Genomic DNA, 27,283 nt, shown 5'->3' with positions numbered 1-27,283 from the left:
TTCAGCCGAGGTATAGGGAGATTAGAGCCTTTGTGATAGAGGCTAGAATCAAAGGTGCAGCATTCTCTGATCCGGAAGATTCGACCTTGTCTGTGGCATTTTGAGTAGGATCACTAAGGGGAATGGACTGCAGGAGCTTCACCCTCAATCAGACTGGATCCGCACTAACCCTGGGGTTCAGCACTGGTGGAGAATCGGCGACCTCTCAAGAAAGGCGTTGATTACATACAACCTTCCATAGAAGAAATCATTCGCAGTTGGAAGAGACAGTAAAACCAAATTAATCCAAAAGAATAAAGCATCTCTGAAGTCTTAACCATCTTCTTATCATTGCTTTCACCATCAACTGAGTAACATTATCTTTATTTTCCTATTATGCGCTTTAAACAAACAAACAACTTTTCTATCCACCTGACTAAGATCTACAAGATAATCATAGCTTGCTTCAAATCACAATCCTTGTGGGATCGACCTGACTCACTCAGGTATTACTTGGACGACCCAGTGCACTTGCTGAGAATCCAACCATAGCCTTGCTCTGTCCCTGACAGCAAAAGGGAAGAGCATGAGCTTGTAGACCTCAAGATCCACTCCATTAGTCTTGACAGTGTCACAGATTTACAGAAAATCAGAGATAAATTTGTTGGAGTCTTCCTGTGGGAGTCCATGAAACTGGCAATTCTGTTGTACTAGAGTGACCAATTGAGGTTTCAGCTCAAAGTTATTTGCACCAATGGTAGGTATGGAGATACTTCACCCATAGAAGTCAGAATTGGGTGCAGTATAAGATCCAAGGACCTTTCTTGCATTTCCTCCAGCTTCTGATTAGCTACTATTGTTGTATCTTCAGCTTCTTGCTTAAGAGCTTCCATGAGATTCTCTCTGGCTCTACTAGCTTGACCTTGCTGCAAACGCCTTCTTAAGAGTTTCTCATGTTCAGGGTCAGGATTAAGAAGAACTTCTCTATCTTTATTCCTGCTCATAAATAAAAAGAAAGAGACCAAGAAGAGTAAACAAAAAAAGTCTCTATATCAGAGTATCGAGGACTTCTTGTGAGAAACTCAGACAAAAAAAAAGAGAATAAAGGTGTCTTTTATTTAAAAGAGTTTTTGAAATAAAGAGAGAGAAAGAGATGAGAATTTTCGAAAAATGATGAAAGAGAAAGAGGTTAGAAGATTTCGAAAAAAATGAGAGAGAAAGAAGAAAATATTTTCGAAAAAGAAGAGAAAGAAAAATTAAAGAGACACCAAACTTTTAAAATTAAAATAAGATAAAACAAACAACTACCTAACAAGATTTGAAAAATAAAAATTTAAATTTAAAGAAATTTGAAATTTAAAATGAAAAGTCAAATAAAGATTTTGAAATTCAAAATTTGAAAAAGTCAAGAGAGAGAGAGAAACAAGATAAGATAAGATTTTAAAAATTTAAAGATTTTAAAATTCAAATTTAAAAGAAAGAAAAACAAACAAAATATTAAACTTTAAAAATTTGAATTTAAGTTAAAGATAAGATAAGTTTTAAAATTTTAAAATTCAAATTTTAAAATTTTAAAATTCAAATTTTAAAATTTTAAAATTCAAATTTTAAAAGAAGCAAAACTAACAAGATACTAAAATTAAAATTTTAAATTTGAAATAAGATAACAGAATTTTGAAAATCAAAGAAAAATATAAGATAAAGATTTTAAAGAATAACAAGAAAATAACAAAATTATTAACGAGACACCAAACTTAAAATTTTTAAATTAAGGAAAAAAAGGATTCAAAATTTTCAAAAATAAATATATAAATTTTTGAATAATTAAGGAGAAAAGAAAAACACTAGACGGGCACCAAACTTAAAAATTTTGAAATCAAAGACACTAATTTTCGAAAAAGTAAAGAAATAAAGAGACACCAAACTTAAAAAATTTGAAATCAAATAAAAAAAATACACAAAAAAATTTGAACAAAAGGAAATAAACCAAGAACAATTTTAAAAAAATTCAAGAAAAGAAATCAACAAAAACCAAAATGACACCAAACTTAAGATTCGACACAAGACTCAAACAAAAGAAAGAGATGACTAAAGACAAAAAGTTTTTTTTTTTTTTTGATAAATTTTGAAGCAGAAATTAAAGAAGAATTTGAAAATTTTAACAAGAAACACAAACAAAAGAAAAACTAGTAAAAAGTACCTGATCTAAGGAGCAAGATAACCGATAGTTTGTCAATGACGAACAATCCCCGGCAACGGCGCCAAAAACTTGGTGCACGAAATTAGAACTCGCACAACTGAACCGGCAAGTGCACCGAGTCGTCCAAGTAATACCTCAGGTGAGTGAGGGTCGATCCCACGAGGATTGTTAAATTGAGCAAGCAATGGTTATCCTGCAGATCTTAGACAGACGAATAGAAAAGAGAGTTGTTGTTGTAAACACATAAAACAGAATAATAACGAAAGTAGTACTGAATTGGTGTAGAAATAATGGTGCGGAATCAGTTAAGGCCTCGGAGATGCTTATCCTTCCGAATTAGTACTTCTTACTGACTACTTTAACAATGAATGATTCATTCCATGGTAAGGCTGTAAGTGATTAAAGCTAGGGTTAATGGTCATTAATCTCTTCTAATTCACATCAAATGCTAGTGCTAATGGTCATTCGATCTGAACGAGGATGAAGCTCATGCAATTCAATCTCTGATGATCCTACTCAAAATGTCACAGACAAGGTTAGATCTTCTGGATCGAAGAATAAAGCTCAATGTTCTAGCCTTAGCGCCACAGAAATCTCATCACCAGTACTAACAAGATTATATGTCACTTATCCCACTTAGTCCAGATGAGTTATTGGTCTAGGTGATGCACTTTCAAGCTTATAGCTCAATACTATCCGGGTCAGGAATCGCAAGAGCTCATGTAGAATAAGGGATCATACACTCGTTCCACCCCAGATTCATTAGATGAAAAACGAATAATGCATCATAGAATAGAATCAAACATATATTAAAATAGAGAAGTAATCATATTAATCCATAGGAATCAGCGGAGCTCCTAACCTTAACCTAAGAGGTTTAGTTGCTCATAATTTACAGAGAAAACTTAGATGTAAAGTATAATACAAGTTGATATATAAACCTAAGTGATCTCCTCTATATATAGGAGATGCTAATCCTAAAAGATGTTAGTTTAAATTTAAAAGTACAGAGATAAGACTTCATAAACTAAGGAGTGCTAAAAATCCACTTTAGGCCACTTTGGTCTTGTGCTTCATCCAAGCCTGGCATTCAACTTGGAGTTTGGGCATTGAACGCCAGCTAGGGGGGTGAAATCGTGCTCCCTTGGTCCCTTGGTGGCGTTGAACGCCAGCTTTGGGCGTTCAGCGCTGGGCTTGCTCCCTTTGGAGCGTTGAACTCCATATGTGGACGTTCAACGCCAGTTATGGGCAGTGATCCGGAAGAGAAGTATGGACTATTATATATTGATGGAAAGCGCTGGAAGTTAGCTTTCCAATGCCATTGAGAATGCGTCATTTGGATCTCTGTAGCTCAAGAAATGCTTGTTAGAATGCACAGAAGTCAGGACTTGACAACATCTGCTATCCTTTCTTCAGCTCTGAACAAGACTATTCCAATCTTGCTAATTTTGCCCAAAAATCACCTAAAATCATAGAAAAGACACAAAAACTCAAAGTAGTATCCAAAAAGTGAAATTTGCACTAAAACATACTAAAACTTACTAAAATTAATAAAATCTAACTAAAAATAATATGAAAATATAATGAAAAAGCGTATAAGAAATCCACTTATCAGAGTGGTGGAAGTTGGAGAAGATGAGAAGTTTACAAGGAGTAACTGCTATAAATGCTTTGAAAAGTTTTTGAAAACATAAACTTTTATTTAAATAAAATGAAAAGGTGTTTCAAAGAAATTGATTTTGGAATGATATGCAAGCAAGCAGTTTGACAAGACAAATCAAGAATAAAATATGAAAAATAGAAATTGATTTGACTTGATGAGAAATCCTAAAACACATAAATTTTGAATTTATGATCAAAATAAGCAATGAGATTCATATCATAGAAATAGAAATTCTTCCTTTTGGTTCCAATGGTGATTTTAAAGAAACAGAAATGACCACCAAAAATTCAATTTTGTCCCAAGTTAATCATTTTTACTAACACTTAGTCTAATATTCAAGGAACCTAGAGGGAGTCATCATTTGTCCAGTTTAATCTCCTGCCGACTTGAGAGACAAAAACACATAGAGAGTTACAACATTAGATTAATTCAAGAATTCAGACTCAATAATACCCAATGCTTTTCTCAACTTACAAAAGTTATCTTCAGACAAAGGTTTAGTGAAAATGTCAGCAAGTTGATCCTCAGATTTTATAAATTATATATCAATTGTACCCTTTTGCACATGTTCCCTAATGGAGTAAAATCTTACTTCAATGTGCTTTGGTTCTTAAGTGCAAAATAGAATTTTTAGAAATTTTTATGACACTCATGTTGTCACACAATATAAAGATACTGTTAACTTGCAATTTGAAATCTGCAAGTTGTGTTTTGAGCCATAACAATTGTGAACAACAAGAAGAAGTGGCTATATATTTAGCCTCGGCTGTGGATAGGACAACAGTAGATTGTTTCTTGCTTGACCATACGTTTAGTGATTGTCTTAGAAAGCAACACATCCCTGAAGTGCTTCTTCTATCAACTCGATCACCGGAAAAATTTGCATCACAATACCCTACTACACAAAACTCATCAGACTTAGGGTACCAAAGGCCAAAATCAGCAGTGCTGTCAATGTATCTAATAATTCTTTTTATAGCTGAAAGATGTGATTCTTTAGGTTATAATTAGAATCTAGAACAAACTCCAACACTTTGAACTATGTCCGTTCTAGAGGATGTTAGATAATAAGAAATCCAATTATTTCTCTATACCTTGTTTCATCCACATCTTTGTCATTTTTTTAAGTTTAGAATTAAGATGCATAGGTGTGCTCATTGGTTTGGAATTTTCTAAAAAAAAAATTTCACTAATTTCTTGGCATATTTATCTTGGTGCACAAAAATACCACTAGGAGTTTGTTTAATTTGGAGTCCTAGGAAGAATGTGAGTTCTCCCATTATACTCATATTAAACTCACTAGTCATTAATTTTCCAAAATCAGCACATAAGGCTTCATTAGTCGAACCAAACACAATGTCATCCATATAAACTTGAACAAGGATGAAATTATCATTAGATTCTTTTATAAAAAGAGTTGAATCCGTGGTACCCCTTTGAAAACTATTTTTCAATAAGAAAGAGCTAAGTCTTTCATATTAAGCTCTAGGAGCTTGTCTCAAACTATAAAGAACTTTCGAAAATTTAAAAACATGGTTTGAAAAATCTGTTTTCAAAACCAGGAGGTTATGCCACGTATACCTCTCTGTCAATGATATCATTTAAAAAAGCAAGCAATAATCTTATTGCTTCCATCCTTGCAACCGAAGCAAAAGATTCATCAAAGTCAATGCCCTCTTCTTGATCATGCCCTTGAGCCACTAGTCTTGCTTTGTTTCTTGCAATGCTACCATCCTCACCCAATTTATTTCGAAAGATCCATTTGGTACCGGTCACCTTCTTCCCATTTGAATTTGGTACCAATGTCCAAACTTCATTATTCTCAAATTTGATTAGCTCTTCTTCCATTGCCTTAACCCATGAAGGATCATCAAGAACTTCCTTCACATTTTGAGGTTATATTTGAGAGATAAGAGCAAGATCATTTTGTTCCATTCTTTTTCTATTTGATGATCTTGTTGTAACTCCTTGAGATGGATCTCCAATTATAAACTCTTGCAGATAGTTCTCCAAGAACTTCCATTCTCTGAGTTTAGGTGTGATGAGAGTGGGTCTGGTCTGATATGGTTTAACATTGTTGAGAGTTCCAGAATTTTTTACTGTGGTAGGAGACAAAATAGAATTGTCTCCTGTATTTTGATATGCATAATCAGGATCAGGGACTTCTTGCAAGGATTCTGATTTTTCTTGTTCTTTGGTTCCACTTTGATTCTGTTCAATTTGATTTCCTGCATCGTTTCCTTCTACAGCACTTGAAATTGAGTTAGATTTACAAAAAGTAATATGTATGGTCTCTTCAATGATTCTATGTTCCTTGAGAAAAACTCTATAGGCTTTACTAGTAGTTGAGTACCCTACAAAGATACCTTCATAAGATTTTGGATAAAATTGACCAAGATTGTCTATTGTATTTAAAACAAAGCATTTACATCCAAAAATATGAAAGTATTTAAGGTTAAGTATGGAGTTTTCTTTAGAAACTTTTGAACGATAGTTCTATTTAGAATATAACATGTTGTGTTTACAGCTTTAGCCCATAAAAATTTTAAAATGTCATATTCACATAGCATGGCTCTTGCCATTTCTTGAAGACTTCTATTCCTTCTTTCCACAACATCATTTTGTTGAGGTGTTTTAGGATAAGAGAAATTGTGTGATATACCAAACTCATCACAAAAAGTTTCAAAATCTTGGTTTTTAAATTTCTTTTCATGATCACTTCTAATAGAAGCAATTTTCAAGTCTTTCTCATTTTGAATCTTTTTGCATAAAATAATGAAAGTTGAAAAAGCATCATTTTTGTGAGTTAAGAAAAGAACCAATCCAAATCTTGTATAATTGGTACGCGGAATTGTGATTACACTTTAATTATGTAAAATTCATTGCTCTTTCTTTCCCTGGAAATGGCACCAAAAAAACTTGATGCCAAGACCATGGTTCACAACTCCGTGTAACTAACCAGCAAGTGCACTGGGTCGTCCAAGTAATACCTTACGTGAGTAAGGGTCGAATCCCACGGAGATTGTTGGTATGAAGCAAGCTATGGTCACCTTGCAAATCTCAGTTAGGCGGATATAAATTGATAATGGTGTTTTTGAATTTAATATAATAAAATAGGGATAGAAATACTTATGTAATTCATTGGTAGGAATTTCAGATAAGCGAATGGAGATGCTTTCGTTCATCTGAACCTCTGCTTTCCTGCTATCTTCATCCAATCAGTCTTACTCCTTTCCATGGCTGGCTTTATGTGATACATCACCACTGTCAATGGCTACTTTCGATCATCTCTCGGGAAAATGATCCAATGCCCTGTCACGGCACGGCTAATCGTCTGGAGGCATCACCCTTGTCAATGGCTTCATCTTATCCTCTCAGTGAAAATGGTCAACGCACCCTGTCACGGCACGGCTATCCATCTGTCGGTTCTCGATCATGCTGGAATAGGATTTACTATCCTTTTGCGTCTGTCACTAACGCCCTGCAATCGCGAGTTTGGAGCTCGTCACAGTCATTCATTCATTGAATCCTACTCGGAATACCACAGACAAGGTTTAGACTTTCCGGATTCTCTTGAATGCCGCCATCATTCTAGCTTACGCCACGAAGATTCTGATTAAGAGATCTAAGAGATACTCATTCAGTCGAAGGTAGAACGGAAGTGGTTGTCAGGCATGCGTTCATAGGGAATGATGATGATTGTCACATTCATCACATTCAGATTGAAGTACGAATGAATATCTTAGAAGCGAAATAAGATGAATTGAATAGAAAACAGTAGTACTTTGCATTAATCTCTGAGGAACAGCAGAGCTCCACACCTTAATCTATGGAGTGTAGAAACTCTACCGTTAAAATTACATAAGTGAAAGGTCCAGGCATGGCCGAGATGGCCAGCCCCCTAAAACGTGATCAATAGTCTCCTAGGATGAACAATGGATTAAAACTGAGACCAAAGATGTCAAATACAATAGTGAAATGTCCTATTTATAATAAACTAGCTACTAGGGTTTACAGAAGTAAGTAATTGATGCATAAATCCACTTCCGGGGCCCACTTGGTGTGTGCTTGAGCTGAGCTTGAGTGTTGCACGTGTAGAGGTCCTTCTTGGAGTTGAACGCCAATATTTGTGCCAGTTTGGGCGTTCAGCTCTGGTTTTGGATCCTTTTCTGGCGCTGGACGCCAGAATTGGGCAGAGATCTGGCGTTGAACGCCAGTTTGCGTCGTCTATTCTTGGCCAAAGGATAGACTATTATATATTTCTGGAAAGCCCTGGATGTCTACTTTACAACGCAATTGGAAGCGCACCATTTCGAGTTCTGTAGCTCCAGAAAATCCACTTAGAGTGCAGGGAGGTCAGAATCCAACAGCATCAGCAGTCCTTCTTCAACCTCTGAATCTGATTTCTGCTCAAGTCTCTCAATTTCAGTCAGAAAATATCTGAAATCACAGAAAAACACACAAACTCATAGTAAAGTCCAGAAATGTGAATTTAACATAAAAACTAATGAAAACATCCCTAAAAGTAACTAGATCCTACTAAAAACATACTAAAAACAATGTCAAAAAGCGTATAAATTATCCGCTCATCACAACACCAAACTTAAATTGTTGCTTGTCCCCAAGCAACTGAAAATCAAATAGGATAAAAAGAAGAGAATATACTATAAATTCCAAACTATCAATGAAACATAGCTTCAATCAAATGAGCGGGACTTATAGCTTTTTGCCTCTTGAATAGTTTTGGCAACTCACTTTATTCATTGAGGTTCAGAATGATTGGCATCTATAGGAACTCAGAGTTCAGATAGTGTTATTGATTCTCCTAGTTCAGTATGATGATTCTTGAACACAGCTTCTTTATGAGTCTTGGCCGTGGCCCTAAGCACTTTGTTTTCCAGTATTACCACCGGATACATAAATGCCACAGACACATAATTGGGTGAACCTTTTCAGATTGTGACTCAGCTTTGCTAAAGTCCCCAATTAGAGGTGTCCAGGGTTCTTAAGCACACTCTTTTCTTGCTTTGGACCTTGACTTTAACCGCTCAGTCTCAAGTTTTCACTTGACACCTACACGCCACAAGCACATGGTTAGGGACAGCTTGGTTTAGCCGCTTAGACCAGGATTTTATTCCTTTAGGCCCTCCTACCCACTGATGCTCAAAGCCTTGGGATCCTTTTTATTTGCCCTTGCCTTTTGGTTTTAAAGGTTATTGGCTTTTTGCTCTTGCCTCTTGGTTTTAAGAGCTTTGGCTTTTTCTGCTTGCTTTTTCTTTTTTTTTCGCCTATTTTTTTTTTCTACAAGCTTTGTTCTTTGCTGCTTTTTCTTGCTTCAAGAATCATTTTTATGATTTTTCAGATTATCAAATAACATGTCTCCTAGTCATCATTCTTTCAAGAGCCAACATATTTAACATTCTTAAACAACAACTTCAAAAGACATATGCACTGTTCAAGCATACATTCAGAAAACAAGAAGCATTGTCACCACATCAATATAATTAAGCTAAGTTCAAGGATAAATTCGAAACTCATGTACTTCTTGTTCTTTTGAATTAAAACATTTTTCATTTAAGAGAGGTGATGGATTCATAGGACATTTATAACTTTAAGACAAAGTTACTATCTACTAATGATCATGTAATGAAGACACAAACACAGATAAGCACATAACATAGAAACAAAAAACAGAAGAAATAAGAACAAGGAATGAATCCACCTTAGTGATGGTGGCGTTTCCTTCTTGAGGAACCAATGATGTCCTTGAGCTCTTCTATGTCTCTTCCTTGTCTTTGTTGCTCCTCCCTCATTGCTTTTTGATCTTCTCTTATTTCATGAAGCATGATGGAGTGCTCTTGATGTTCCACCCTTAGTTGTCCCATATTGGAACTCAATTCTCCTAGGGAGGTGTTAATTTGCTCCCAATAGTTTTGTGGAGGAAAGTGCATTTGAGGCATCTCCGGGATCTCATGGTGATGAGCTTCATATGCCTCTTGAGCTCCATGAGTGGGCTTTCTTACTTGCTCCATCTTTTTCTTAGTGATGGGCTTGTCCTCTTTGATGAGGATATCTCCCTCTATGTCAATCCCAGCCAAATTGCATAGGTGGCAAATGAGGTGAGGAAAGGCTAACCTTGCCATGGTGGAGGACTTGTCAGCCACCTTGTAGAGTTCTTGAGGTATAATCTCATGAACTTCCACCTCTTCTCCAATCATGATGCTATGGATCATGATGGCCCGGTCTATAGTAACTTCAGACCGGTTGCTAGTGGGAATGATTGAGCATTGAATGAACTCCAACCATCCTCTAGCTACAGGCTTGAGGTCCAATCTTCTTAGTTGAACCGGCTTGCCTTTGGAGTCAACCTTCCATTGAGCTCCTTCTACACATATGTCCATAAGGACTTGGTCCAACCTTTGATCAAAGTTGACTCTCCTTGTGTAGGGGCGTGCGTTCTCTTCCATGTTTGGCAAGTTGAACGCCAACCTCACATTTTCCGGACTAAAATCTAAGTATTTTCCCCGAACCATTGTAACATAGTTCTTTGGATCCGGGTTCTTACTTTGATCATGGTTCTTAGTGATCCATGCATTGGCATAGAACTCTTGAACCATTAGGATGCCGACTTGTTGGATGGGATTTGTTAGAACTTCCCAACCTCTTCTTTGAATTTCATGTCGGATCTCCGGATACTCATTTCTTTTGAGTTTGAAAGGGACCTCAGGGATCACCTTCTTCTTGGCTACAACATCATAGAAGTGGTCTTGATGGGCTTTGGAGATGAACCTTTCCATCTTCCATGACTCGGATGTGGAAGCTTTTGTCTTCCCTTTCCCCTTTCTAGAGGATTCTCCGGTCTTAGGTGCCATCAATGGTAATGGAAAAATAAAAAGCTTATGCTTTTACCACACCAAACTTAGAGTTTTGCTCGCCCTCGAGCAATAAAAGAAAGAATAGATGAAGAAGAAGAAGAAATGGAGGAGAGGGAGAGTGGGAAGTGTTTTCGGCCAAGAAGGGTGTAGAGGGGTGTGTTGTGTGAATTTGATGAAGAATGGAGGGCTTTATATAGGGAAGGGAAGGGGGGTTAAGGTTCGGCCATATGGGTGGGTTTGGGTGGGAAATTGGTTTTGAATTTTGAAGGTAGGTGGAGTTTATGAGGTAGGTTTATGGGGAAGAGTGGATGGATGTGAGTGGTGAAGAGGTGATGGGGAAGAGAGTTTGAGGTGATTGGTGAAGGGTTTTTGGGGAAGAGTGTTTATGGGGTTGTGTGAAAGAAGGTGGTGAGAAGAAGTGAGTGGAGGTAGGTGGGGATCCTGTGGGGTCCACAGATCCTGAGTGGATCCTGTGGGATCCACAGATCCTGAGTGGATCCTGTGGGGTCCACAGATCCTGAGGTGTTCAAAGATTTACATCCCTGCACCCATTAGGCATGTAAAAATGCCTTTGCACACAACTCTGGGCGTTCAGCGCCAGGTTGGTGGCCATTTTGGGCGTTCAACGCCCATTTGTGTGCCATTTCTGGCGTTGAACGCCAGAACCATGCCTGTTCTGGCGTTCAGCGCCCAGAAGCTGCCCATTTTGGGCGTTCAGCACCAGAACCATGCTCTGTTCTGGCGCTGAACGCCAGACAGATGCTCCTCCAGGGTGTGATTTTTCTTCTGCTGTTTTTGATTCCGTTTTCAATTTTTATATTTATTTTGTGACTCCACATGATCATGAACCTACAAAGACATATAACTAAGAAAAAATATAGTTAGATAAATAAAAATTGGGTTGCCTCCCAACAAGCGCTTCTTTAATGTCAATAGCTTGACAATGGGCTCTCATGGAGCCTTACAGATGTTCAGAGCATTGTTGAAACTCTCCAACACCAAACTTAGAGTTTGGATATGGGAGTTCAACACCAAACTTAGAGTTTGGTTGTGGCCTCCCAACACCAAACTTAGAGTTTGACTGTGGGGGCTTGGGTTGACTCTGCTTTGAGAGAAGCTTTTCATGCTTCCTCTCCATGGTTGTAGAGGGAGATCCTTGAGTTTTAAACACAAGGGAGTCCTCATTTCATTGAAGGACTATTTCACCTCTGTCAACATCAATCACAGCTCTTTCTGTGGCCAGGAAAGGTCTTCCTAGGATGATGGATTCATCCTCTTCCTTTCCAGTATCCAGGACTATGAAATCAGCAGGGATGTAAAGGCCTTCAACCTTTACTAACACGTCCTCTACTTGTCCATAAGCCTGTTTTCTTGAACTGTCTGCCATCTCTAATGAGATTTTAGCAGCTTGCACCCCATAGATTCCCAGTTTCTCTATTACAGAGAGGGGCATGAGGTTTATTCCTGAACCAAGGTCACATAGAGCCTTAAAGATCATGGTGCCTATGGTACAGGGTATTATGAACTTTCCAGGATCCTGTCTCTTCTGAGGCAATGTCAGTTGATCCAGATCACTTAGTTCATTGATGAACGAGAGAGGTTCAACTTCCCAAGTATCAATGCCAAATAATTTGGCATTCAGCTTCATGATTGCACCAAGAAACTTGGCAGTTTGCTCTTCAGTAACATCCTCATTCTCTTCAAAAGAGGAATACTCATCAGAGCTCATGAAGGGCATAAGGAGGTTCAATGGAATCTCTATGGTCTCTAGATGAGCCTCAGAGTCCTTTTGTTCCTCAGAGGGAAGCTCCTTATTGATCACTGGACGTCCCAGGAGGTCTTCCTCCTTGGGATTCACGTCCTCCACTCCCCTTGTAGGTTCGGCCATGGTGCTTATGTCAATGGCCTTGCACTCTCCTTTTGGGTTCTCTTCTGTATTGCTTGGGAGAGTACTGGGAGGGATTTCAGTGATCCTTTTACTCAGCTGGCCCACTTGTGCTTCCAAATTTCTAATGGAAGATCTTGTTTCATTCATGAAACTTACAGTGGCCTTAGACAGATCAGAGACTAAGTTTGCCAGATTAGAAGTATTTTGTTCAGAGTTCTCTGTCTGTTGTTGAGTGGATGATGGAAAAGGCTTGCTGTTGCTAAACCTGTTTCTTCCACCATTATTAAAGCCTTGTTGAGGCTTTTGATCCTTCCATGAGAAATTTAGATGATTTCTCCATGATGAGTTATAGGTGTTTTCATAAGGTTCACCTAAGTAATTCACCTCTGTTATTGCAGGGTTCTCAGGATCATAAGCTTCTTCTTCATGAGAAGCCTCTTGAGTACTGTTGGATGCAGCTTGCATTCCATGCAGACTCTGAGAGATCATATTGACTTGCTGAGTCAATATTTTATTCTGAGCCAATATGGCATTCAGAGTATCAACTTCAAGAACTCTCTTCTTCATAGGCGTCCCATTACTCACAGGATTCCTTTCAGAAGTGTACATGAACTGGTTATTAGCAACCATGTCAATGAGTTCTTGAGCTTCTGTAGGCGTTTTCTTTAGGTGAATGGATCCACCTGCAGAAGTGTCCAGCGACATCTTTGATAGCTCAGATAAACCATCATAGAATATATCCAGGATGGTCCATTCTGAAAGCATGTCTGAAGGACACTTTTTGGTCAACTGTTTGTATCTTTCCCAAGCTTCATAGAGGGATTCACCTTCTTTCTGTCTGAAGGTTTGAACATCAGCTCTAAGCTTGCTCAGCTTTTGAGGAGGAAAGTACTTGGCTAAGAAAGCCGTGACCAGCTTATCCCAAGAGTTCAGGCTGTCTTTGGGTTGAGAATCCAACCATAATCTAGCTCTGTCTCTTACAGCAAAAGGGAAAAGCATGAGCCTGTAGACTTCAGGATCTACTCCATTAGTCTTAACAGTATCACATATCTACAAGAATTCAGTTAAGAACTGAAAAGGATCTTCAGATGGAAGTCCATGAAACTTGCAGTTCTACTGCATCAGAGAAACTAATTGAGGTTTCAGCTAAAAGTTGTTTGCTCCAATGGCAGGAATGGAGATGCTTCTTCCATGTAAATTGGAATTAGGTGCAGTAAAGTCACCAAGCATCTTCCTTACATTATTATTATTTTCGGCTGCCATCTCCTCTTCCTGTTCGAAAAATTTTGAAAGGTTATCTCTGGATTGTTGTAATTTAGCTTCTCTTAATTTTCTCTTCAGAGTCCTTTCAGGTTCTGGATCTGCTTCAACAAGAATATTCTTGTCCTTGCTCCTACTCATATGACAAAGAAGAGGGCACAGAAAAAAATAATAATAATAATATGGATCCTTTATACCACAGTATAGGGATCCCTGTGTTGTAACTAACCAGCAAGTGCACTGGGTCGTCCAAGTAATACCTTACGTGAGTAAGGGTCGAATCCCACGGAGATTGTTGGTATGAAGCAAGCTATGGTCACCTTGCAAATCTCAGTTAGGCGGATATAAATTGATAATGGTGTTTTCGAATTTAATATAATAAAATAGGGATAGAAATACTTATATAATTCATTGGTAGGAATTTTAGATAAGCGAATGGAGATGCTTTCGTTCCTCTGAACCTCTGCTTTCCTGCTATCTTCATCCAATCAGTCTTACTCCTTTCCATGGCTGGCTTTATGTGATACATCACCACTGTCAATGGCTACTTTCGGTCATCTCTCGGGAAAATGATCCAATGCCCTGTCACGGCACGGCTAATCGTCTGGAGGCATCACCCTTGTCAATGGCTTCATCTTATCCTCTCAGTGAAAATGGTCAACGCACCCTGTCACGGCACGGCTATTCATCTGTCGGTTCTCAATCATGCTGGAATAGGATTTACTATCCTTTTGCGTCTGTCACTAACGCCCTGCAATCGCGAGTTTGGAGCTCGTCACAGTCATTCATTCATTGAATCCTACTCGGAATACCATAGACAAGGTTTAGACTTTCCGGATTCTCTTGAATGCCGCCATCATTCTAGCTTACACCACGAAGATTCTGATTAAGAGATCTAAGAGATACTCATTCAGTCGAAGGTAGAACGGAAGTGGTTGTCAGGCATGCGTTCATAGGGAATGATGATGATTGTCACGTTCATCACATTCAAATTGAAGTACGAATGAATATCTTAGAAGCGAAATAAGATGAATTGAATAGAAAACAGTAGTACTTTGCATTAATCTCTGAGGAACAGCAGAGCTCCACACCTTAATCTATGGAGTGTAGAAACTCTACCGTTAAAATTACATAAGTGAAAGGTCCAGGCATGGCCGAGATGGCCAGTCCCCTAAAACGTGATCAATAGTCTCCTAGGATGAACAATGGATTAAAACTGAGACCAAAGATGTCAAATACAATAGTGAAATGTCCTATTTATAATAAACTAGCTACTAGGGTTTACAGAAGTAAGTAATTGATGCATAAATCCACTTCCGGGGCCCACTTGGTGTGTGCTTGGGCTGAGCTTGAGTGTTGCACGTGTAGAGGTCCTTCTTGGAGTTGAACGCCAGTATTTGTGCCAGTTTGGGCGTTCAGCTCTGGTTTTGGATCCTTTTCTGGCGCTGGACGCCAGAATTGGGCAGAGAGCTGGTGTTGAACACCAGTTTGTGTCATCTATTCTTGGCCAAAGTATGAACTATTATATATTGCTAGAAAGCTCTGGATGTCTACTTTCCAACGCAATTAGAAGAGCGCCATTTCGAGTTCTGTAGCTCCAGAAAATCCACTTAGAGTGCAGGGAGGTCAGAATCCAACAGCATCAGCAGTCCTTCTTCAACCTCTGAATCTGATTTCTGCTCAAGTCTCTCAATTTCAGTCAGAAAATACCTGAAATCACAGAAAAACACACAAACTCATAGTAAAGTCCAGAAATGTGAATTTAACATAAAAACTAATGAAAACATCCCTAAAAGTAACTAGATCCTACTAAAAACATACTAAAAACAATGTCAAAAAGCGTATAAATTATCCGCTCATCAATAATCATCAACTACTACTAAGCCATAGTGTTTACCACCTAGGCTTTGGGTCCTAGTAAGACCAAAAAGATCAATATGTAACAACTCTAATGGTCTCTTAGTTAGAGATGTCATCCTTGGATTTAAAAGAGTTTTTAGTTTGTTTACTCATTTGATAAGCATCACAAGTGATATATTTGTCAAATTGGATCTTAGGAAGACCTCTAACCAGATTCTTTTTCACAAGCTTAGAAATTTAAAACATGCTAGCATGTCCCAATTTCTTATGCCACAACCATTTCTTGAATTCCATAGAAGTAAAGCAAGCTATATTTTGTTTCTTAAGTTCCTCTAAGGTGAGACCATATACATTATTACATCTTTTAGCAATGAACAAAGTTTTACCCGACTGTTCACAAACAACTAAGCATTACAACTTTTTGAAAATAACCTAATATCCTAAATCACATATTTGACTAATGCTTAGAAGATTATGTTTCAGTCCACCAATCAAGAATACATTATCAATGAAGGTAGAAAAACTCTTACCAACCTTACCTACAACCACTATCTTCCCTTTTTCATCATCACCGAATGTCACAAAGCCTCCATTGTATTTGCTGAGCTTGATGAAGAATGTGGACTTTCCGTTCATGTGCCTTGAGCATCCACTATCCAAGTACCACAAGTCCTTCTTCTTCTTAGATGCAAGGCAAATCTACATAACACTTTTAAGTGACCTTAGGTATCCAAATCATTTTGGATCCTTTGATGTTAAACCGTCTTGATTGTCCAAAAGCATTATATTTGCTAATCACTTTATAAACTTTATTTCCAATATTTCTTTCAAAGATGAAGCATTGAATTGATGAATGGCTAGATTTATTGCATGTATGACAAAAGTTTTTATTTGCAGAATTTTTAAAGTGATTTGAGGTTTGAAATATTTTATTTTTTGGACGTTGAGGCTTCATTTTTTAAACATGATTTTTCAAAAATAATTTTAGATTTGTCATCATACCCCAAGCTATCTTTTTCAAAGAGAGGTCTTTGACTAGCTAATAATTTGTCTAAGTTTTCAGAACTTTGAGCAAATTTAGCTATATCTTGATTTAAACCCTTAATCACTTTGTACAACCTTTCATTTTCTTCAATGCTATCCAAAAAGACAGTGTCAATATTTTTCTTTAAGACTTTTAATTTTAGTTTTAAGCTGTTTGTTTTCTTCAATGAGATTAACAGAATTTTTGGCTTTTTTCAATTTTTTAAGGTAAGAATTTTTAGCCTTCAAATATCATTTTCAGATTCAAGTTCATAGTATTGATTCAGAAATTTTCTAATTTTTTCAGTTAGATCATCAATTATTTGATGGAGTTCATCATTAGTAGGTTCAAAATAGGTTACCTCATCATCTTGATTGTGATCAACCATTAGACAAGCTTGAGAGTTGTGGTCAAATTTTTTATCTTCTTTAGAGTCATTTTTCAAATCTTCCCATGAAGGTATAATCACCTTTTTCTTATCCTTCCTTTTCTTGTCTTCTCTCTTAAACTTAGAACAATCGTACTTGAAATGTCCAGCCTCCTTACAATGATGGCAGATGACTTTGCTAATGTCTCTCTTTGATTCCTTCAAGCTATCTTCTCTGCTCCTTTTTTGTCTCATTAGTCTCCTTAGCTTCCTAGCAAAAAATACAATTCCGTCATCTGATAAACTGTTGCTAGAATCATCTTCAAATGACTCAACACAAGATTCCAGTGCCACTCCTTTCTTTTTTGTGTCATTTTTCATGTGTGTAGTTTCATAAGCAAGTAACTTTCCTCTCAACTCATCATAAGTTATTTTGTTCAGGTTACTACTTTCGAAGATGATAGTAGCCTTGGTTTCCCACTCTTTGGTTAGGCTTCTCAAAATTTTTCTCACAAGCATCTATTCAGAATGAATTATTCCCATAGCATCCAAGCTATTTATGATGACAGATAACTTTTTGAACATATCATCTATGGTTTCTCCTTTCTTCATAGCAAACATTTAATATTCTTTATTCAGCTTGTCAATCCTTGTCTCTTTTACTTGTTCAGCTTATCAATCCTTGTCAATCCTAGATTTTCTTTGCTGTTTTGCATGTAGATACCTTCCGATATTTCACAAGTTGATGGCACAGTTTAGCATGTTGATAGCTTTGGCATTTAACTCCACCTTCTTCTTGTCTTCGTCATTCCATTTTGCTTCTTATTTAGGAGTGACAACTCCTTCAACATTAGTTTTCGTTGGAATTTGTGGACCATTCAAGATGATCTTCCAAATGTTGTAATCTACAGACTGCATAAAGATATTCATTCTTCCGTTCCATTAGTTGTAATTTTTTACATTAAAGAATGGAGGTCTGTTGTTGGATTGCCCTTCAGTTATCAGTGGCCTAGAGAAGGAGGGTTGAATCTAGGCCTCTTTTTACTTTGCTTGCTTTTACTTCAAACTAGATGGAACTTAAGGAATCTGTTAAGTCTGCTTTTGTTGAGAACTCAGGAAACACTTTTATTTTGTCTCTTGTCGATTGAGGAGCCCAAACAAAAGTGTATGGGAGCAGAGTTGCTGTGACGTCTTGCTGGATAGTATAAGTAGGAGACAATTTTATTTTGTCTCATAGAGAATAAAACCAAAATCAGAATAGAGAAAGAAGAGTGACACAGCCATATATCCTAATTTAGCTACCATGTGCAATATGACCTACATCTAGTCTCCCTCACAATAATGGAGGAATTTTCACTATCTTTTAATAATTACAAATACCAATTTTTCTAGGATTTAATCCAATTCTATCTGGGACAAACCCAGCTTCTATCCAAGCTAGATTTGACTAGGTACACTCCCTAGATTTTCAACCGCTAAGTGCTCACCCAACTTAGTAAGAAAATTCTCTCAGGATCATGAAAACAAAACAAAAAAATGTATAAAGAATTTCTGAAATAAATATTTGGATTTTTTCCAAGTCTAACTCTCTTTGTCTTTTCTCTCAATGACTTTTTCTTAATTCCTCAAATTAATTCCTTTTTTATTGAAACAAAGAAAGATAAACTGAGAAAGCTGAATATTCAATAAAGAACCATGAAGAAGAAGAAGGTATACTTTGTAAGTTATGGAAACTCAAACTTTGTACTCTCACTCCTTGAATCAACCTCTGGCAGTTTACCCCTTTAATAGAGGAATAAAGCTTCCAAAGTTTGAAATTTGGCTTCAACAACTTTGATTTCTTCTCTCCCAATATTAGCAGCAGCAGCGGCGCAGAAGAGAGATAGAGTAGCAGTAGTAATTGAACCATACATGCATCCATACCTACCATCTTCTCTTTCATCCTTTTTCAAATTTCTTCAAGGATCTGAGCCATTCATTTGTGCTTTGGCTCCAAGTTTCTTTCTTGACCGTTGATATGTAGCAGAGCTCCATAATCTTCAACTTCTTGATCTTTCCAGTTCAGTGCATGCAGAGAGGAAGTTTCTTTAATAATCTTCAATGAAGCACAAAGAAGAAAAAATTTCTCTGATGTAGCCTTTGGATGTAATCTTTACTTGAAGTCCTAGCTTCTTTGACTTTTTTCTTCTTTCTTGATTTTGGTAACCTACTTTTTCATCCTTGATTTGAACCCTAAGCATAGTTTCCTTTTCTTGCTATACTTTTGGAATGCTTCACATGGGTGAGAGAGAAGAGAGACGAAGAGAAGAGAAAGAATGGTTCGTTGGCTTCGATTTGGTTCAGATGAAAATGAAGTTTTATTTCTTTAGTTAGCATCCATGAGAATGAATGGGCTTGGATCACCAGTTAGGTCTTTGCTTGTTGTTCTACCTTATTGGGTTTGGCTTTATACCTTCTTTTGATCCATATATAATTTCTGCACACTAACTTGTCACTTCTTTGGCTGTGTTAACTTATTTATTGGATCAGTTTTGATTATTTTAATTTCCTGAACAATTAACAAACAATCACACACACAATTGGACTTTTAACATAATAATAATATTCAGTCATCATCTATCAATTGTTATTAGGTCTTTAAACTCAATAATATCCTTTTCTCCATCATTTGTCCAATATTAAATAGATTTTGAGCAAGTTTAGAAACTAACAGAACGTCATGGATATTCTTAGTTCTTATCTTGGTGTTAACGCTGATTGTACTTTTGTCATTTTCCTACACGATTGTTCCATCTCCAAATCTAATGCCTGATCGAACAGTTTTGTTGATATCATTAAATAGGCTTTGATCACCTGTCATGTGATTACTAGAGACACTCTCGAGATATCATATGTCATCTTTCTTCTTGCACTCTTCTTGTGAGGATGCATAGAAGAGACATTCTTCTCCTTCCTTTGCTTCAGAAAAGTTAGTGCGATGATTGATCTTCATCCTGCAGTCTTTCTCCATATGTCCGAACCTTTTATAATTGCAGCACTTTATGTCGCCTTTGAAATTTTACTCCAAATTTTTTCATACTTCCTTAGCTGGCGATTTTCTTTGTATCCTTGAGAAAATTGTCTTCGTCACAGCTTGTTAGAGGAAGCATAGAGCAATATAATTTATTTTTTGATCTTCCTTTAATTTCTTCTTTTCTGCAGCGAAAAGTGCTGCTTGATTCTCTGGCATGGTGACCCTCTGTGAAAAACTCCCACAAATCTTGTGCTTGTAGGTTTTTATTTGAGAATGCCAATCCTCATAATTGTCTTCTGATAATAAGGGCACGAAAATATTTATAGTTGAGATAGTCATGGTTATGGAGAAATTTGTTTGAGTTGATTACAATGTGGTGAATATGTGTAGTTGATAGATAGGAAGAAAGATTCTATGCCTAGTAAATAGCTAAATGTAGCTCTGATACCATTATTAGTTTTATGAAATAGTTTGAAGTTAGTATAGGGTATTATGGACTTGAATGTTGTAGCAAGAATAGCAAAGATAATTTTGATGAAGAAGTAGTTTAGATGAATAGTTAGAGAAATTTGATAGTTATATTATTAATGGAATAATAAGAGAATACAAAGACTAGTGAGACTTAATGTGTTTGTTAGTTGATTACAATGGTTGTATGGTGGCCTATTTATAGGCCTCAGAAGTTGCTAGATCATAAATTATAAATCATTATAGGTATTAGATATTATCTTAGATTTTTTTAGATATAATTCTAGATATTTATAGTATTTGAATTATTTATTTTATTTCTATACTTCTCCATCATAATACCTAAATATTTACTTTTATCAAATAAGATCATGAAAATTTTAGAGAATTCCATAAATATGTAGTATAATTAATAAGTTGTTAACAAACTAGTTGTGCTTCTCATAATTACATAAATTCTCCTAGTTCACTATTCTGGTAGATTACACCAATGTTTTTATTATTCACTTAGCATCCATTTGGTTAGTGGGTGTGTCCACCCAAAACATAGACACCTTGACATACATCCATTGACACACATCCATTATTTAGTTATTGAGACATAAATTTAAAAAAAAAACGGTAATACACAAATTGACACAAATGATATGTATTCAGTGTACCTCTAATAAGTTGAGGCTCAATTTTTTGGAAATGGGGGCATGTGTGTGCTTTGCTCCGATATGGTTTAGGGGTGAAACAGACATATTTGTGGGACAGGTTTTTTGTCAGTGTGGGTAGAAGGAAATCGGACCCTGCGTTTTCTTTGAATTTTAAATTTTTAGTAACAAATCGAAGGGTCCGATTTGTTTGGGTGAGAGATGAAAATTCGTATGCATAAAATCGGACCCAACGATATCACAAGGAAGAATTTTGCATGCAATTCGGAGGGTCCGAGTTCCACTCCAAGCAGATACAAACACAAAGAAATCGGACCGTGGGTTTTGCTTGCTGTCCTCGAAGAGTCCGAGTTCCTACTACCCTGAACCCACATTTTTGTTAGACACCTCCCACCCCCATATCATTCTCATACACCAGCATGGGTCCAATATCAATATTAAAAAGCGATAAGTTGAAGCACAACATTTGGAATAGAGACAGATCATTTTTACAATTTTATCCTCATTTCTTTTATTTTAATTTTGCCCTTTCTTCCTCCCTCGTGGCCGTTGTTGTGGTCTGCTCGTGCGCTTTCGCCTCCCCTTTGTGCTCTTCTCTCCTTTCCTCCTCATGTTGGCCTCTAGCAATCCTCCAATGCCTTCTCTCTACCTCGCCTCTTCCTCATATCTGTGTTCATCTTCCTCCCCCCTTGGTCGCCTCTTCCTCCGTCTTTGGCTCCGGCTCTGCCGCCTCCCATCTTTGTCGTTTTTCTCCTATGTTGTGTTCTTCCTTTTTGTTTTCCTTTTTTTGAAAAATAAATGGTGTTCTTCCATTACTCAATTTTCGGTTATTGATTTCTGGCTAAATGTGTACCGGATGAATCTATGATGGTAGAGATGGGGATAGCAACGGTGGATATCTTATTTTTCCCAAAAGAAATATTATTATGAAGGACAATATAGACTTTTCACAATTTTATTGTATCTTAATTCAATATTTTATCAAATACAATATATATACACACTAGTAATTTGTATCCATATCTGTAATGTCTTACGAATATACATCAACCAAGGGCAGCCTTACTCCACCAACCAGACATTATGCAACGGAACAATAGTCACATGTATCCTCATCTCAATGCATTTTTTCATTGTATAGGCCGCACCATCAAAATTGATTAAAAGAAAATATACAATTATTATATACACCAAGGAAACTTCAAAATAACTCAGAAATCACTAGGACTAGGAGGTGAATTATAAAATATCAGGGTATGGCCTAAATGAAGTGAAAGAATAAAACGAGAGAAAATGTAAAGGAAGAAAGAAATGGCGAAGGATGAGGAAAAGGAGAAGGTTCCTTTATCCTCGTTTCGCTACTATCTCTTCATTTTTTAGACTTCTTGAGGTTGGACTTGCTCAAAGTCAAAAACCTCAAACATCAGACGTCTCACATCACGTTTCCCATAAACAGCATATGAAAGTCCATGAAGAGCTTGTTGAACTGCTGTGTTGGCTGGGTTTCTCAGTCGCCGATTGTGCTCGTACTTATCTTGAACACTTTCACCATATATAATATAATGGTGAAGATGTTTAGCCCTCAAATATCTTCCACAATACTTGTTCATAAGAAGGCGGCGGTGCCTATTTTGTAGCCACAGCCCAGGAGCATCTAAATGCTTCATCAGCAGTCGTTCAGCCATCACCAAATCCTGTACAATATTCAAGAATAAAAATGGAAAAAGATTATATCGTAAGCATTGAAGACAACAACATAAAGTTTTAGTTATATATTTCAATAGTGAAACCAGAGTGTGGCAAATGAAATACCTGTATCTTTTGGCCAAGGTATTCTAATCTTTCATAGCAAAATCGAGGATGCTCAAGTTTGTACTTTGATGGATGCAAGAAACATAGCTGCAGTTCAACAACGAATTCAATAAGGTCAGACCTCATAACGTGAGTGCAGTAACCCCAGTCGGGATAAAGGGAAGGCATTAGATGCAACAATATAGCTCTACCTGCAATCCAAGTCCGAGCTCTATGTTCCGGGCTTCGGTAATATCTGGAGTCATATCATTCATTTCCTGTGGATATCCAAGGGTCTGCATAACCTTTGGTTTGCAATCATAATCCCATATATTCCCTCTGAACCGATGCATGCCTGGGGGAACACAGGCTCTGAACAACCGCGGATGTGCAAACAGGGCATCTGCAGGAGGCTGAACGCAGAACAGTTAACACCATTGCTTTGTCTCCTAATAGTAACAGATGAGATTTATATAATAAGCCAAGAAATTTGCTAGTATATTTGGCAGCACAGTAGTGCGTAGAAACAGAATTGAATTTATAATTCGGCTAGTCCAAGTTTTAACAGCTATGATATCTACATAATATCTCTAGGTTTTTGCATGCTAACTGTTAAAACAAATAACGCTAAGAAAGAAAGGTTTGTAGAGCTTGCCTTATAGGCAACCATGTCTTGCCAGCTTATCTTGGCTTCAAATTCAGTAGACACATAATCTACATCTTCGAGTTGTCTACGCAGTTTGGGCTGGCAATAGTCAGCATCTGGATCCATTCCAAAGACTTCAAAAAGAACACGGTATACTTCTGGCATACCGAAGCACAAATAGATTGCCCCAAATAGAGCCCAAAAGACAGACCTACAAAATGGAATAAGAAATGCAGAAAATCTGTGAACAATACACTTCAGTAACATATTATGTTAAAGATCAATTCCATTGATTAAGATGGGTCCAAAAAGAGAAATTTAAAAAATAAAAAATAAAAAAGAAAACTGGGGGTTCTGGAGTTGTCACTCAGCATGGTTTCTCTTTTCACCATACTATCATTTTGATTGTAAGACTCATATGTCTATAATTTACAAACCATGAGCTGTAACACCATGGTCTTGAAAGGAAGATGGCAACAGATAGACATACAAAGTCAATGTCTCATGCCGATGCCACAAAGTCATGGGTACCATTACAAATAATAACATCTATTTACATTAGTTATCCAAGATTACAAGGATCTAGCTTTGGATTACACAGGTAGCTTCTATTTTGAAGCTAATAAATAAATAATAAAAAAGAAACACCAAAACAGAAAATAAAAGAGAAAATATATTTAGCATCCTCCAAGCACCTAAAAACACAAGCTTCATTCATGAGAAGAAATTATTAGGTTACCCTAATTAATCAAATTCAATTTCATCAGTCATGGGTACCAATCAAGAAGCATTCCCCATGTGAGAATGCAGGGATGTTCTTAAACTTGAATAAGGGCATATCCTCTTAGTAGAATTCTAGTGTGCTGGTTAGACTAAAGTCCTCTACATCAATCAAAATAATTATTCCATCAGCAAAACTGCGGCAACTTCAAAATACAGAGTACATTCACAGGCAAGGCACTCCCATGGGAGAAATAAAAGACAAAAGCAGACAAGGCACTCTCATAGGATAAATAAACGACAAAAGCAACTATACTACTATCACATAGTCATCATTGTTTACATAAGGTCCATCATGTAATTTTGTATCATTAACCAAAGAGGATACTAATCTATTGACCAGCAAGTCAAAATACCACTTTGCATAAACACAATTTCACTGTTGAAACTGCATTCTGCTTCACTTCATTTCTAAATGAAAACATCTGTCGTAGAAGTCTTGCATTTGAGAAAATTAACCAGATAAGTAACTTGGACAAGTCCAGCGATATGAGGCTTGAGTTGCATGTACAAAGTTATGCTTCAAATCTCATTGCTACTGTTATTACTTCCAATTGACTAATTTATCTAACAATTCCATTGACCAGAGGCTGTTCACCTCGGAGACCTAATGCGGTTATGAGTACAACCAAGTTTAAGGCACACAGTCCCCCGGATATTCAAGGATCATTGCGGACTGAAGGGACTGGTGTACACCGGATGAAGCGATGTGTGTGCCCACCACTCATTTGCCGAATAGCAGTTGGGGGCCTAGCCCTCTAGTATTGCATTTCACTATGTTCTCCTTGGCTGGCTGTTGGCTGTCGTAAATTGCTCTAGTGGCGAGAGTGGGTCGTTGCGTGCTGGTCAGGGCTAGTCTGGTCAGCCAAACTCAGTCTGGGCTAGACACAACCATGGGGTGCCAAGGCCAATTTGGCTGGTCAAACTCGACCAGGGGCCTGTCCTAGCCAGCCAGACACGACCAGGAAGACGGTCAGACTGCCCTGACACTCCCTAATGCCTGTCTGTCAATTCCTTTAAATTTCATCATTGCTGCCATACTCCTGGGGATTTTTGGAACCCAAAGACTTTGATTTCTCATAAGGTGGCAGTCGGAGTAGGAGGGGTAAAAAGCTATTGCAGTAAGCAAGTTAGCAAGGGTTCAAATGATTTTGTGATTTTCATTCCATTCATCAATTACATAACTCCCAGACAATGAATCTAATTTTCTTTCCCTTACTGTCTTAAACTCCCAAACAAGCAACTGGCTCTACATCACACTTTTCTATTCCTCTATTCGAAACTCCCAAACATAGTGCAAAGCGAATGATGATAGTTAAATAGTAGCACAATAGCATAGAAAGGGACAATGTAGTATAACCAAGACTCAGAGAGAGAGAGAGAGAGAGAGAGAGAGAGAGAGAGAGAGAGAGCTTACTTGACCGGTGACTCTCTTTCCTTCCTAACAAGCTTATCCATATCATCAAAAGGGAACACCAAATTGTGCAAACTCGCCTCCTTAATCCACCGCGGCATCATCGACTTCCCAATCAAGCCAAACACCCTCTCACGCATCGGACCCGGCCCCTCCCTCGGATACCTCTGAAGAAAAAACTCAGCAAAGGCAAGCTCCAGCACGTACTGCCCAAGAAAGAACAGCCTCGAGTGCCCGCACCTCACGTGCCTCGCACGGGACCTCTCGAACCCCTGGTGCTGAAACGCAAGGTACAGCAGAGTGTCGAGCTGCTTCGCGGGGTTATCGTCATCCAATGAAGCTGAAGGTTCTAGAGGATACCCCAAGGCTTGCTTGGCTTCTAGAAGGCAGTCGTCGATCCACGTGTTGTCGGCGGCGTTGAGGCGCCTGGAAGGAAGGCAGGAGCTGAGTAAGGGGAATGATTTGAGAGTTAGTTGGGGGCTGTTGAGGAATCTCTCTGCGAGTTTTTTGTCGTCTAGTGGGGGACGCAGGATGAACCTTCTTGGCGGAGATTTTTTCTTTGGGGATGTTATCTTCCTGCGCTCCGCGAGCTCCTTCAGGAGCCGCTGGGGGCTGTTTTCAGGAAGAGGTTGCGGATTCTGTGGGGGCGGGTCATTTACGGCGTTGGCAACGGCGATAATGCGGAGGGAATGGGGACTGCCGGTGGTGGTGGTGGTAGTAATGAGGGGTACTTTGGGGTTGTTGGTTTGTAATGGGGAGAGGGAGGATGAGAAAGAGTAATTGCGGGAGAGTATGAAAGAGGAAGTGAGTTCCATTTGAGAAGATGAGGGAAGTTATCGATTGAGCATTGAGACGGTTTGTTTGTTAGATTACTGTTAGAAGGAAAACTTTATGAGTGCTAAGAGTGGAAGAGAAAAGAGGGTTTTACGCTGAGTTGCAGGGTTCTGGCAATTCTGGACTCAAAGACGCTAGCTGGATAAGGTGCCCGTGTCTACTTTCCTACTTACTAATAAAAAACCATCTTTTAAAAATGGACATCCTAGTGTATAGATTGGAATGGTAAAGAGTGAGTATAATTCTTTTTATAGTTATTTTTTATTATTTTATTATTATTCAAAATATACGTTCTATTTTTATAATCTCTCTTTAATTTTATTAAAAAAAAAATTATAAACTTACATCTTTACTATATAACTTACTTTTAAAAATTAATTTTTATAAGTTACTCTCTTTTATGTCTATTTTTTAGTTGGTAAAATTTTTATTTATCAAAAGTAGCTTATAAAAATTAACTTTAAAAGTTATAGTATTTATGTCTGATAAATCAAATAAAAAATAATTTTTAATAAACACAATCAACATCAATTACGTTTGATAAAATAGCTTTTAAAATTTA

General features: G+C 37.5%; 1 protein-coding gene and 1 non-coding gene across 3 annotated transcripts; one reads left to right on the top strand and one right to left on the bottom strand.

Moving 5' to 3' along the window:
- Positions 1–13,364: 13,364 nt before the first annotated feature.
- LOC112725208 (small nucleolar RNA R71) lies at positions 13,365–13,472 on the top strand. Its single transcript, XR_003164331.1, has one exon. It is a non-coding gene; the product is annotated as a small nucleolar RNA R71 (small nucleolar RNA).
- Positions 13,473–22,200: 8,728 nt separating this feature from the next.
- Positions 22,201–26,940, bottom strand: LOC112720652 (ribonuclease III domain-containing protein RNC1, chloroplastic). 2 transcript variants are annotated; one of them, XM_025771678.3, is made up of 5 exons: positions 25,891–26,940; positions 23,703–23,904; positions 23,260–23,460; positions 23,069–23,155; positions 22,201–22,950 (listed from the first exon to the last, which is right to left on the bottom strand). In XM_025771678.3, exons 1-5 carry the CDS (start codon positions 26,700–26,702, stop codon positions 22,633–22,635), a joined length of 1,620 nt encoding a protein of 539 aa, XP_025627463.1. In that variant the 5' UTR covers positions 26,703–26,940; the 3' UTR covers positions 22,201–22,632. The 2 variants fall into 2 exon arrangements, with proteins under 2 accessions (XP_025627463.1, XP_025627465.1); XM_025771680.3 differs by lacking the exon at positions 25,891–26,940 and having other exon boundaries at positions 23,260–23,450.
- Positions 26,941–27,283: the final 343 nt, after the last annotated feature.

This window comes from Arachis hypogaea, chromosome 11 (assembly GCF_003086295.3).
Source record: "Arachis hypogaea cultivar Tifrunner chromosome 11, arahy.Tifrunner.gnm2.J5K5, whole genome shotgun sequence".
NCBI lineage: Eukaryota > Viridiplantae > Streptophyta > Magnoliopsida > Fabales > Fabaceae > Arachis > Arachis hypogaea.
Note: the sequence above shows the minus strand (reverse complement) of the source record. Positions and strands in the feature narration are given on the sequence as shown.